Source organism: Pteronotus mesoamericanus, unplaced genomic scaffold (genome assembly GCF_021234165.1).
Source record: "Pteronotus mesoamericanus isolate MK-2021 breed Mesoamerican mustached bat unplaced genomic scaffold, CSHL_Meso_final scaffold_651, whole genome shotgun sequence".
NCBI classification, from domain to species: Eukaryota; Metazoa; Chordata; class Mammalia; order Chiroptera; family Mormoopidae; genus Pteronotus; species Pteronotus mesoamericanus.
Genome location: NW_026555325.1, coordinates 21,153,508 through 21,167,801, shown reverse-complemented (window position 1 = coordinate 21,167,801; position 14,294 = coordinate 21,153,508). Strand labels below are relative to the sequence as shown.

At 36.2% G+C, this 14,294-nt stretch overlaps 1 protein-coding gene across 8 annotated transcripts in view; it reads right to left on the bottom strand.

Annotated features, from left to right (window-relative positions):
* PKP4 (plakophilin 4) overlaps nt 1-14,294 on the bottom strand; it is a 239,611-nt gene that overhangs the window by 153,878 nt on the left and 71,439 nt on the right. For all 8 annotated transcript variants that reach the window (XM_054562436.1, XM_054562431.1, XM_054562437.1 and 5 more), the window contains exon 2: nt 5,804-5,940. In XM_054562436.1, the coding sequence (XP_054418411.1) occupies nt 5,804-5,935 (132 nt within the window). In that variant the 5' untranslated portion in view covers nt 5,936-5,940. The remainder of the gene's footprint in view (nt 1-5,803; nt 5,941-14,294) is intronic.

The following is a 14,294-nucleotide window of genomic DNA, read 5'->3' as shown; positions in this document are numbered from 1 at the left end:
AACACTCTAATACTGAATAAACCTGTTGGCCACCCTGTATTGTATTCTTTAATCACAGAGATACCTGAAGTGGGAGATAGCTACATAGTTAACATATGGAAAAGAAGTATTACATTGTTACAGCTGCACATGCAGCTTAAGAAAACTCATTTCCTGAGAACCAAGTATCCTGGTTCAGAATTCTTGAATCCTGGCCAAACAGTGTCATAAGAACTCTACCACTTGTGTTTGATGACGCAGTTTAGGCACAGAAGACTTCTCCATGTATTACACAATAATTACAATTACCAGGATAAGTCAGTTACCAACAAAAAAAAAATCACTAAGTTATAAAAAGAAAAAATGTGAAGTTTTAGGCATTGCACTTACAGTACAGGGCTTTTAGCTAAGTTACAAACTATACTTGTTTACAGTTAAAAATTTTGTCTTCTGCATGTGGTTGAGGTGTGTCAGAGAGAGCTATTTCATTGTAAATAAACTTAGGGGCCAAATAAAAGGAAGTTGCAAAGGCAGGTGCACAATAGTTGAGTTGTTTCAGTTTCAGAGGAATAAAGTAAATAATTGTACTGGAATTTTTTCAGTTCTGGGCATGATGCCATACAGGAAGGGTGTGTGATTACTGAGGCTAATATAACCATGTAAAAATGAAGTAATAGCAAAATGGGCACAATTAGGCTCCAAATTTCCTTATTTTATCTTCAAAAATTAAGGACCTCTAATGACTCTCATTTCACTCTTTGAAATTTAAATATCACAAGTTAACACTGAAGGCAGAATTGTAATTTTCACAACAGATGGAAAACACTATCTTGAAAGGTAGTGTTCTCTTTGAGAGCCTTACAAGTGAAGAACATTGCAATTTTCCCTTAAAGATAACAAAAGAAGTACACATGGTATCTAATTTAGGACTTCACCAGAGTGAGAGTATATACAATAGAATTTTATGTTTTACCACATCTATCCTTTGCTTACCATTTCATGCTATCTAGAATGGCTGCAACTTTCAATCTAGATTCCAAACTTCTTAAATCATAAACCAAAAATAAGAAGTGTGGTTTGTGGAAGAACAATGGAATGGAAGTAGAGTGCCTGAGTAGGGCCAAGTTCAAATAGGCAGTTCTCAATTATTCAGGCAAGATCATGACAGAAGATAAAAGAATGTACTAAGTAGGACACTGTGATTTTAAAAAATGTAAATCAACTTACATATTACACAGAATAAGGAAATATATTTGGTTAACCTAAACATGATTAGCCATATGGTCTTTTAAAGAGTTTTTCTACAATCCAGGATTTTCTCCTGTCAATTATGAAAGTAAAGTTTACTTTCCCAACTGATAACAATAGCCTGCACACGGCCCTTGGTGCACAAATAATTTGTCTGCAAATAATAGTATTATTAAGTGCACAGGCTCGTCCTTTGGGCCTGTGAAGTGAGCATGCTGACACATCTGACTAAGCTGCAGGAGCAAAGATCTGGGTGTGCAGCGGGTGTCTTATCAAATTCCAGTTCCTCTGCATCCAAAGATGTCCTGTCTGTTTCAAGAACGAATCTAGCACTTTACCCTAGGTTTTCATAAGAGGAGAAAGGGAGCATTGAAGGCATCACATTTCACCACACTTCTTTATCTTACTGTGTTAAGATATTAAGCTAGGCACTAGATCATTCTTAAATTTCCCAGATATTTGAACACTATCAGAATAAAAATAAAATCCTTGTTTCCGACATCTGTATTCATCTTGAACTCTTGGACTCTTTATTAGGAGTTGAGCTAAACAGTATAACCTGCCAAATGATGATCCTGATTATAGCCAACTGGTAGCTTCAAGCTCACTAGACATTTCCTGTAATTTCAGGTTCAAGTCCAAGGATCACATTTCTTTGTTATTCCTGTGGATTGACTTTTTATTTCTCTCAAAGCATGGTCCTTGACTGAGAGACATTTCTTCAATGGTTTTCTATATTGCCCGGTATAGATGATACTGGTAGATATTCTTTGACAGCACCAAGATAACGACATCCTTTTATTCCCTACACTTAATTTTCAGCTAAGTTAGATCAGACAAGGAATTTCTAACTTTATGTCATTATTTGACCATTAATATTAAATAAAATTTAGCTTGCTTCATGCAGAGATTGCATTAAATTCCTAGATCAGTATGGATATATGCAACTCAAATTGTCTTACAGACAAGAATATACAGCTGGATAATCAGTTCTCCAGGTGGTGCCTGAAATTCTCTGGCTAGTAATGTTTCTATGAGTGTGGCCACAGGTCTCATAATCTTCAAAGAACAGCCAGCTGGAGACAAATTATTCTGATGGCCAATATTATTCCTCCATTCCCTTCTTGAACAACCATTTAAGTGTACGCCTAACATATTAAAGGGACTGTGGGAGGAGCAGCTGGTTAAACGTGTGTGAAACAAATGTTTAAAACATGGCGCTGTCCTGAAGTAGCAGACTGTACAGCCCAAAGCAGCATGTGGCAAGAGTCACAGCGTATAAAGCGCTGAAGGCGGTCAGGAGGTGATTCGACTTCAGGCTGCGGGAACATGGCTTCAGGAAAGAGGCAGCATTTGGACAAAAGTAGGTTTTTTCTTTCTGTATGCGCAAAGCAAGGACTTGAAAACAAAATAATTGCACAGATTTACACCTATGTGACTGACGTAAATATGAAAGGTTATCACATTACAAAAGAGAGGAAATGTGAGTATCATCATTTTGTCAAGAAATAAGGAACAGCTTCTGGTTTCTAGATCCTAAAAAAGTGTGGTTCTGCAGAGGAAGATTTAATTGTTTTTATGACACCTTAAAACCAATTTCAGATAGTAACATACTAATGATTTGTTAACAAAGCTACTCTGGTTGACTGTCATTTCCTTCCCAACTGCCTTCCATAAACTGTCCTGGGGGAATATATATCAGCTACTCCAGTGGCTTGAATGTGCTATATTCAAGAATCCACACCTTTCCTCTCTAAATTTAGGTGTGTGCTGAAAGATACCATTTTCCAATTCTTTAACCAAGTGCCTTGATGTTGTTTGGGGTTGCACAAAACAAGCATGTTGAAAAAAACTTATTTTCACACACTCTATTTCTTATAATATATACCTAAAACTGTTCTGTGAGATCAACATGGTGAAGTTCTGAAAGTTTAATCCCATGCAAAAGTGAAATACTGTCACAGCATAAATATGACTCAATATTCAGAATGTCTTCTTGACTTCAGATCAATATCTAAAAGAAAGCTCACAAAACCCCTATATATACTTAAAAATAGAACATATCCAAAGAGCTTTTTCTTCTTATGTAGAACTGACGACGACAATGGTAGTCTTCACTATGAACACTGTTGTATTTTACATAGGTTATTTTAACATCCTCAATAACTATTATTATCCCCATTTTACAGAAGAGAAACTAAGGCAAAGAGAAGCTAAGAAATCTTTCCAATATCACACATTAAGTAGTGAAGCCAGGATTAGAACCCAAACCGTCTACCCAGCTGGACTGCAAGGGCTCTCTTCCTTCTGCACTGTAATGAAACATCCTTCCTGAGATACAGCTGCCACCAAACAAAGTCTGTTCTCTGAGATCATTGGAACTGATATAATCAATCCATGTCTATGAGCACTACACAGAAGCATAACATATTTTTAAATAATTATACATTCATCCAAGAATACGGCTCTACTGACACAAAACATGATCAAGGACATAATATAACATTAACGATTCCATTTGAGTCTAACACGACTAAGAATGTCACATCCTAATATTTCAAAATCAGATATATAAGGTAAATAGTAATTGGTTTTCTTATTCCTAACTTTCAAACTTTTCTGTGCTCTGTCTTATTGGGCAGATGATAAGGAGTGATATATTTTAGGAAAATCCTAAGAAATTTTTATGCCAACTATAGAGAAATTAGAGCATCTTGCCTAGTGCCAAAAAAATCCTACGCAAGCAAGAATTAGCTATTTAGTCAGGTGAGTATCTTGGTATAAGAGATAGATATAGTGTCTTGGGTTGAATGATTAATACTGACTGAGCACTGACAAGCAACTTTAAAAGAAATTAAGAATGAAAACTAAAAATGTGTATTAATGAACTTAAATTCTTAGAACAGGAATAGAAGAGTAGAATGTATCGTCTTACTAAAAAAATAATATGGTAGATATAATTCTTCTAATAAATGACAAGCATCCGTGGGTTTTTTTGGCTATCTTGAGAAACTGGAGCCCTTCCTGCAATATCTCCCAGACAATGTCCATTCAGAACACAATTTATTGACAAAAGATAAAATTCTGAAGTCATCTGAAGCCATCAAGGAAGTCCAGTGCCAAAATCATGATAGGTTTCCAATTTTCTTCAACATTCAGGGTATCTGATTTCAAGATACAAACATAAAAGTTCCTGTTGCTACGTTTAAGAAAACAGTTTCTAGTACTAAAGTCAGCTCTGGGCCTTTTGAAAAATTTACTGTCATGTTTCACAAAAACGCAGTATACTTTATGAGCCCCCAAAATCACAGCCTTTTCATTTCATTGCTCTTTGGGTTAAATCCTGACAACCATGAAGTAACTATAAATTAAAAAAGAGCTCCCTTTTCCTCCCTAAAAGTTAGAGAAGCTTAGATAATCTACGATTTGGTGAAAAATAAAAATAGTACTGAAAATAATTTTCTTGTTGTCTTCTCAAATTCTTACATTGTGGGATGTTTAAAAACTAATTTCAGAGAGGAATGGGAAAATATTTTGACATCTTGATATTAGGATAAGTTGTGAAGTCATTTTTCTTGAAAACACAGCTCCAATGTCAGACAGATGTCGTAGTTCTAATTCCTTCATACCACATACCTAGGTCTAAGTTACAGCAAACAGTAAAATAACAAGGTATTAAATATTCCTTTACTCTTTGTCATCATAAGTCATTTAAACTGCTGATACTGATTTTTAAAAGAATATTCCGACAAATACACATCTAGGTTTATACTTCTGAGAAAAATTGACCCAGGGTTTTAGTAAAATATCTTAAATTAATAATTAGATTATATCCAACACAGTAACCCTCACAGAGGGCATACATTCGTGTTTTGTTTCAGAAGGAAGGGCAGAAAGGAACTCTATCCCTGCAGCTTTAAATTTACACTCACCTTATTAAACTTTTAAATCTTAAGAAATTAAATTTAGGAATTCCAATTCTCTAAGCACAACAGTTAAGATCTAATTTGGAAGACTACTTGGGTTTGAAGGATAAATAGTATTAAGGGCTTTAAGAAAATCAACAAACATGACACTAAAGCAAACTGGCACAGTTTGACAAGTATTAGAACACTAGTTCACGAAATGAAAAAACTTTGATTGAGACAAACACAACAAATATAGCTTTTATCCAAAAATCACAGAGACAACCCTATATAATACCTATGTTAAAATGTTCAACATATCTAATGCTATTACAGACCTCTTGATAGAAAAGTCAGCAATGTGAACTATGCTTTACGAAGCTTTGCGTGCATGCACACACTCTGCAATGGGGGAGAGACAGAGACACCGATCACCATCAATATTGTCCTTACTTGCAGACGTACAAGTATCCTGCATGTTCCGATTCTGACTGGCACCTGGAGCGGCTCTACATGCCAGTCATCCCAATGTACTCAGGGATGTAAACACCTTATAATTAGAAAATGTGAAGGCGTCAAGGACGTTAAACAAATTTAAAACATATCCAAAGATTAATTTTTAAACGCACTTGAAGAAATAATTAATTGCAAATTCCAATAAGAGGATGTACCTGCTCCTTCACAGAAGCTAGAATAGTGGTGGCTGTGGTCTCGGGTTCCATGCCTGGGCCAGTGGAGGCAGCTTCCTGGCGGATCGGTGGTTGCCCCTCCTCCACCAATGAGGCCTGCTCAGGAGCTGGCATTCCTCCTGCAATCAAGCAGGCAAAGGGTTAATACTTCCTCAAGGGCTGCTCTGTAAAAACAGGCAGGAGCTGAGGATTTGCAGACAGTCCCTAGGAAGTACTACAGACTTCTACACAGAATGACCCAAACTCCTGAAAGCTATTTGATTTTGAGAAGGCAACATCTAGAGTCAAAAGTATAGCACGTACTACCAAATACTAAAGATAAATTTAAAAATAGTGATAATAAATTATGAGAAAATGTTTAAACATCACAGTCAAAAAAGACATGAAAAGGGTTGGGAAGGAGAGCTCTTAAACTAAAAACTTACTAAGGAAAAAGCTTGTTAAATTGATGAGTCTTGTAATCAGATAACCAAGAAACAAACATGATTCTCTTATCACTGAAACAAAAAATAAACCCTCTATATTGCTGGAAGGGTCAGTTTTTGAAACAGTATACACATCAGAAGACATCTACAAATTTACGAATGCTTTAACGTTTACAGAAGAGGCTTATGCAACAGAGTATGGCTTTGCTTTATTCTGGCCATATTAAAGCAGAAACAGGCAACTGGTCTGAAGAGTTTCTGCATTTCCCTCTTTGTGAAGACTCCTCAAAGCCTGCCCTAGCAGTTGGATTCTCCTTCTCCCATTTCCATGGTACCCAAGGCGCAGGTGGACACAGTGCTGAAAGGGCGAGTTTCCTGAAGTATGAGAAGAAGAAGCAGCTTCAGACTTGAAGCAAGCAGGACTAGGATCAAAACCTAAGTGACCTTGGACAAGTTATCACCTCACTGAGTCCCACTTTCCTGACTTACAAAAAAAATGCACTATCCTAATTCTTTATATAACATAATGGGATGATTTTATGACAATCTATTTTTTAGTATGTGTTGTATGCTTACTGAGATGTAAAATATGCTTAAAGTATCACCAACTGGATAAAATAACTCATTTCTGTATTTAACGAGTGCTCATTAGAGACATGAGGTCTATGAAGAAAAAAAGACCACACATAAAGATCCGAGATTAGCACTTAAGACATTTAAAGATATGAAAGTATTCTATGCAATTGAAAAATTACACACCTTAAAATAAGCAGATGGTTGCAAGGAACAAAAATGTTACTATGCAACAGTGAAAAAAAAATAATGCCAAGAATCAAAATTTTGAAAATGTCAAGAATATAATACCATGGAATAACCAATATGTTAGAGAAAGAAGCAAAAATTCAGTGAACAGAGAGAATTTGAAAGGAGATAGAAATGTCATTGGGAAAGTACTTACTAATTATTTACCACAAAGAGGAGGTGCCTTATTGTTCAAAGAAAGATACAGAATTATATTACTGTAATTATATTCCATCATTCTGAGTGTACCATACTTAATTTTACAATATTTATAATGATGACTTTGTCCAGAACCAATTAAATTAAATGAGCATTTTCTGAGCACCACTCTGTCCCTGTGCTTGGCAGGGTGATAAGGGGATACAGGCATAAGGTAGGGTCAATGGCCACTACAGACTCATCTAGCTGAGGCAGCAAAATATGAATGAGATCAAGCCAAAGTATAGCAAGATACAAGGGATGCAATATAACAACACTAAAGTTGATGAAAAGAGGTTGCTTAGAGTTTATACGTTTGTCAAAGAAAATACAGCTCAGCAGCAAAAGAAATTTTCACAGGCAGGGGTGATGTTTTCATTTTCTGATTTCTCAAAGGCTAGGAGACATTACAGGTAATCGTTAACACTCACGCAGTGAAGAATAGCAGTGAGACAGTTCCCTATCCCTCATCTTTGGAACAGTCCCAAAATACCACAACCAATGCTAGACGGAAGAGAGAGAGCACAATAATGACAAGTTATAAACCTATTAAAGCTGTCCATTTTCTTGTAGTTCTCATAACAATTTAAAAAGTTGCAGGACTTAAGCAAAGGCTAGAGTCACAGGATGGTGTTTTGATTTCTTCCCACAAGCAAAACAAAAACAGCAATGAGTACTTACGGAGCAAAGAGACTGAAAAATTAGGCCCCATGCATCCTGCAATGACCTCAACTTGCCTGACTTGAATGATCACATTCTAAGGACTTGAGAAAACTTGCAAATAGGTTGCTAGATCATTCTGGGGGCTCCCTGGAGACTCACAGAGAATGGAAGAGGTACCAAAAAACTGGGAGCAGGAAAATGCCATTTCTGTTTTTGGAAAGCAGAAAGTAGACTCTGTTCATGTTACAAACTAAAGAGCTAGACAAAGATCTTAGGTGAGATTCTTAAAGGATTTTATCCAAGAGACAATTTGTGAGAACTAAAAAAGGGTACACCAAAGAAAAAGTCAGGTTATGCTGGTCTAATTTCTGTCTAGCGTAACCACGGAAATGCAGTGTGTCTAGTCTCCAGTGAGGCATGTATGATGTTAGATGCCCCCCTTGACGTTATGAGAAGCATAAAAATGAGGCCGGCAAAAGGGCAACTGCTGACTCTCACAATCTGAAAATAGCTGAATGAAATGTATCACTCTATAGAGATTTCTAATGTAATGCCAGGGAGGTCTAATGTTTGACCCAATCCTAACCAAAAACTCTAGCCATAATGTAAATAATAACAATACATAAGGAATGCTCAAATTCTTCAATGACTAAGAACACTGAATTTCTAGATGACAAAATTAAAATACAAGTAACATTGCTAAATTACAGTAATAAGCTACCTTTGAGTTCAAACAATAGGAATAAATGTCTGGTCTTGTATTAAGGTTATCTAAGCAAGACAAAGGGCAAAAGTTTTAGGTACTTCAGGTTCAAAAGAGAATGAGTGAGCCATAAATGAGACAAAGCTGTCTCAAATTTCGAGTGCACTTATGCTGTAATGATACTAGTATTCAAGATAATAGAAAGAGGGGGACAAATGAACATACACCCCTCCTCCAAACCTCCTGGGACATACCACTTTCAACTGGTTATGGGTGGCACATTAACAGGAATGGATACAAGGATATCCATTCAAGGGAGGATTAGTATGATAGTGAGAGAATTCAGTCGTTATTTCCAGACACAGGAATGGAGATGAAATGAATGACAGCTCCAGTTCTTTACGAGCTCAAGTCTTCGCAAGTGACACAGAAAGAACAGCTAATTGACCAAAAGAGAAATTTTGACCTCAAAAATAAAGAGACTATGCAGACCGGAAGGTATCTACAAACCTCTGAAGGCCAGCCATGGAAAAACAAGATTAGACTTTTTAGGTTATGATTCTCAGAGCCAGACCAAAAACTAATGGTCTTGTAACAAACTTGTATTAATTAGCTTATATTAGTGTTTTTATACAATGGATCAAATTTGGCTCGTGATTACTTTTTTTTATTGTTTATTCTGTTACAGTTGTCCCAATATTTTTCCCCCCTTTGCACCCTCCACCTAGCCCACCCCTCTCTCCTACAGCCTTTCCCCTCTCCATTTTCCTCATCATGGTCATTTATATATATTCTTGGACTAATCCTTTCCCCTTCTTTGCACCATTCCCTTCCACCCTGCACCTACAGCCATCGGTCTGTTCCACGCTTCCATGTCTCTGGTTCTATTTTTCTCATTAGATTATTTTGTTCATTACCTTCCAGTTATAAGTGAGGTCATGTGGTATTTGTCTTTACCTTACTGGTTTATTTCACTTAGCATAATAGTTTCCAGTTCTATCCATGCTGTTGCAAAACATAGGAATTTTCTCTTTCTCCTGTGTAGTATTCCATTGTATAAATGTACCACATTTTTTTAATCCACTCATCTATCCAAGGGCACCTGGACTGTTTTCTAACACTTGACTACTGTAAATAGTGCTGCTATAAACATAGGGGTGCATAAGTTCTTCTGAATTGGTGTTTCAGGATTCTTAGGGTATATTCCCAGCACTGAGACTGCTGGATCAGAAGGCAGTTTCATTTTTAATTTTTTAAGGAAATTCCATATTGTTTTCCACAGTGGCTGCACCAGCCTGCATTCCCACCAACAGGGCACTGGGGTTCCCTTTTCTCCACATCCTTGCCAGCACTTGCTGTTTGTTAACTTGTTAATGATGACCATTAAGATAGGTATGAGGTGGTATCTCACTGTGGTTTTAATTTGCATCTCTCTGATGGAAAGTGATCTTGAGCATTTTTTCATGTTTATGGTCCATCTGTATTTCCCTCTTAGAGAAGTATCTATCCAGGTCCTTTGAACATTTTTTAATTAGCTTGTTTGTTTTTCTGGTGTTGAGTCATATAAATTATTTATATAAGATGAGGTCTGTTCAGAAAAGGTCCAGACATTTTAATATAACAAGAATAGTTGGCATGACATTGATGTAACCTGGCAGCCAATTAGAGTGGACTGGAATGCTCATGGGTTAATAATGATGACTTCCCTGTATTAGTCAGTGGGTGTGTCAGATGCCTTTGAGTGAGCATGTGTACTGTGTGGCTGTTGCATTCAAAATGACTGAGCAAGTAGAGCACCAAATCAGGATCAAATTTTGCATTAAACTTGAACATTCCTCCACAGAAACTATTCGGATGACTCAGAAGGCTGCAGCTATGAGAATCTGGTGATTAGCAGCTTAATCACAACAATATGCCCACTCATGCATCAAGTCTAGTGCAGCTTTTTGGCAAAACATCAAATTACCCAGGTGACTCAGCCCCCCTATAGCCCAGATTTGGTGCCCTGCAACTTCTGGCTTTTCCCAAACTAAAATCACCTTTGAAAGGGAAGAGATTTCAGGCTTTCGATGAGATTCAGGGAAATACATCGGGGCAGCTGATGGTGACTGAAAAAAATGTGTGAGGTCCCAAAGTGCCTGCTATGAAAGGGACAAAGGCTTCACTGTCCTATATATAATGTTTCTTGTATCTTCTTCCATATATGTCTCTATTTTTCATATTACATGAGTGAATACCTCCTGGACAGACCTTGCATTTGGAGGTTAAACCCTTCTCCGAGGTATCATTGGTGCCTATGTTTTCCCATAATTAGCTCTTTTTTCATTTTGATGATGGCGTCTTTAGCAGTCAAGAAACTTTTCAATTTGATGTAGTCCCATTTCTTTATTTTTTCCTTTATTTCCCTCGACCTAGGAGATATATTGGCAAAAACACTATTACATGGGACGTCTGAAATTTTACTGCCTGTAATTTTCTGCTGTAACTTTTACGGTATCATGACTTATATTTAAGTACTCTAGCCATTTTGAGTTTATTCTGGTGTATGTTGTAAATTGGTGGTCTAATTTATTCAGTTTTTTTGCATGTACCAGTACAGTTCTCCCAGCACCATTTATAGACTGTTTTTACTCCACTGCATGTTCGTTTGCCCCCTTTGTCAAATATTAATTTACCACAGAGACATGGATTTGTTTTTGGGCTCTCTATTCTGTTCCATTGATCTATATGTTTGTTCTTACACAAGTACCAGACTGTTTTGGTTACAGTGGCCTTGTAGTATAGTTTATCAGGTATTGCCATCCCTCCAACTTTGCTATTCTAGATTGCTGAGGCTTTCTGAGTCTGTTTTGGTTCCCTATAAATTTTTCAAGTATTTGTTCTAGATCTGTGAAATATGCCATTGGTATTTTAATAGGAATTGTGTTGAACCTATAGATTGCTTTGGGTAGTATGGATATTTTAATGATGTTACTCTTCCAATCTACAAACATGGCATATGCTTCCATTTATTTGTACCTTTCTCAATGTCTTCATTGTTCTATAGTTTTCTGAGTACAGGTGTTTTATATCCTTGGTTAAATTTATTCCTAGGTACTTTATTTTTCTTGTTGCTATAGTAAATAAGATTTTTTTAATTAGTTTCTCTTTCTAAGAATTCATTATTGGTGTAAAAGAATGCCATCTATTTCTGAATATTGATTTTGTATCCCAATACTTTGCCAAATTCACTTATTAGGCTTAGTATAGTTTTATGGTGGAAACTATAGGGTTTTCTATGTACACTATCATATCGTCTGTAAATAATGACAGGTTTACTTCCTCCTTTCCAATTTGGAGGCCTTTTATTTCTTTTTCTTGTCTAATCACTGTGGCTAGAACTTCCAGTCCAATGGGGCATAAGAGAGATGAAAGCAGACACCCTTGTTTTGTTCCTGATCTTTAAAGGAAATGCTTTTATAGTTTTTGCTCATTAGGTATGATGTTGGCAGTAAGTTTCTCATATATGGCCTTTGTTATGTTGAGAGAGGTATGCTCCATCGATTCCCACATTGCTCAGTGTGTGTGCTGTTGTTGTTTTTTTAAATCTGAAATGGGTGCTAGATTTCACCAAATGCTTCTTCAGCATCTATTGATATGATCATGTGATTTCCTTAATTTTATTTATATGGTATATTATGTTTATTGACTTGGGAATATTATACCATCCTGTATCCCTGGGATAAATCTCATGTGATTGTAGTGTATGACCTGTTTAGTGTATTGCTGGATCTGGAATGCCAATATTTTGTTGAGCATTTTAGCATCTATTTTCATCAGAGATATTGGCCTGTATCTTTCGTTGTTGTGTCTTTATGTGGTTATGGAATTAGGATTAATACTGGTCTGTAAAAAGAGTTTGGGAGTTAACCTTTTCTTGAATTTTTTTGTAATAGTTTGAGAAGGACAGGTGTTAGTTCCTTTCTAAATGTTTGTTAAAATTTACTGAGAAGCCATTTGGTCTAGGGCTTTTGTGAGCTGGAAGTTTTCTTGATTATTGCTTCAATTTTGCTAGTTGTCATTGGTCTCTTTCAGCTTTCTGCTTCTTCCTGATTTAGTCTAAGAGTGAATGTTCCCAATATTTGTCTATTTTGCCTAGGTTGTCCAGTTTCTTGACACAGAGTTGTTCATAGTAATTTCTTGTAATCCTTTGTATTTCTGTAGTATTAGTTGGTAGTTCTCTTTCATTTCTGATTTTATTTATTTGGATCTCTCTATCTTTGATTTTCTTGATGAGTCTGTTTAAAGGTGGTGTCAATTTTGTTTATCTTTTCAAATAACCAGCTCCTGGATTCTTTAATTTTTTGGATTGTTTTGTTAGTCTCTATGTCATTTAACTCTGCTCTGATCTTGATTATTTCTTTGCTTCCACTCACTCTGGGCTTTGTCTGTTGTTGTTTCTCTAGTTTTTTTTTAGATGTAAGGTTAGGTTGTCTTATTTAAGATTTTTCTGTCTTCTTCAGATAGGCCTGTATTGCTATGAAATTCCCTCTTCATGACTGCCTTTGCTGTGTCCCATTGGTTTTGGGTTGTTACATATTCACTTTCATTTGTTTCCAGGTAGTTTCTGATTTTTTTCTTGATCTCATTGTTAACCCACTCATTATTTAATAGCATATTACTCAGTCTCCATGTCTTTGAAAGTTGAGTTCTTTCTTTGAGGTAGGTTTCTAGAAATTTTCAAGCCATTGTGTTCCAGAAGATGCTTGATATGACTTCAATGTTCTTAAATTTGTTAAGGCTTGTTTTGAGTCCCCTGGTGTGGTCTTTGAAAATGATCAGTATGTATGTGAAAATAATGTATATTTTGCTTCTTTGGGGTGATATGTTCTATAAATATCAATTAAGTCCATTTGACCTAGAATATTGTTCAATGCTTCAATATCCTTGTTGATTCTTTGCTGGATTATATTACTTTTAAACAAAAGTAAATTCTAGAGCCATGAGAACAAGTTCAGGATGGTCTTTCCTTTTGGAGTAAACACTGAAATGTCCAAAGTTTCGAAAACGGATTGGCCTCTAAAGGTGGTATATTCCCTATCATGAGAGGTCTTTAATCATAGCTCAGATGAGCCAGTAACAGGGGTGGAATAGAAGGGATCCTGCACTGGGTATGAAGAAACAGAAAATGGAGCTCTCTGACTCTTGTGGTTGACACTAAGATAAGACAACTTTTGTATTCTGAATTGATGTGTATGTTACTTAGGAGTTTTCAGAGCATCTGTCTATCATGTGACACCTCTCTGTAAAAAGGCAATTGAAGGCCAGGAAGCGGTGCTTTCCCTGCGGGCATGATGAATACTGGAAATGGTAGTGCTATGTATTTCTCTGTTTGGCTATACAAAGGAAGCTCAGAGCTGAGTTTCTGACCAACTTTAACAAGTATGTTCTCATTTTATCCCAGTAATCACTTATTAAATTTAATCTTTGCCCAGGTCTAATTTTATCATTTAGTTGATTTGTATTCTTTTGAACCTTATAAAAACACTTTTTCAAAGGCTCTCTGCACATAATCTTTATTGAAGACAAAAAAGTTTTTATGTGAAAGTGTTAGTATAATTTTGTATGTATCTCAATCTTATAGTAAATTACAATTGACTAACAGAAAATTTTTCTGCTCAAGATAGCAGGCCACATACATTCT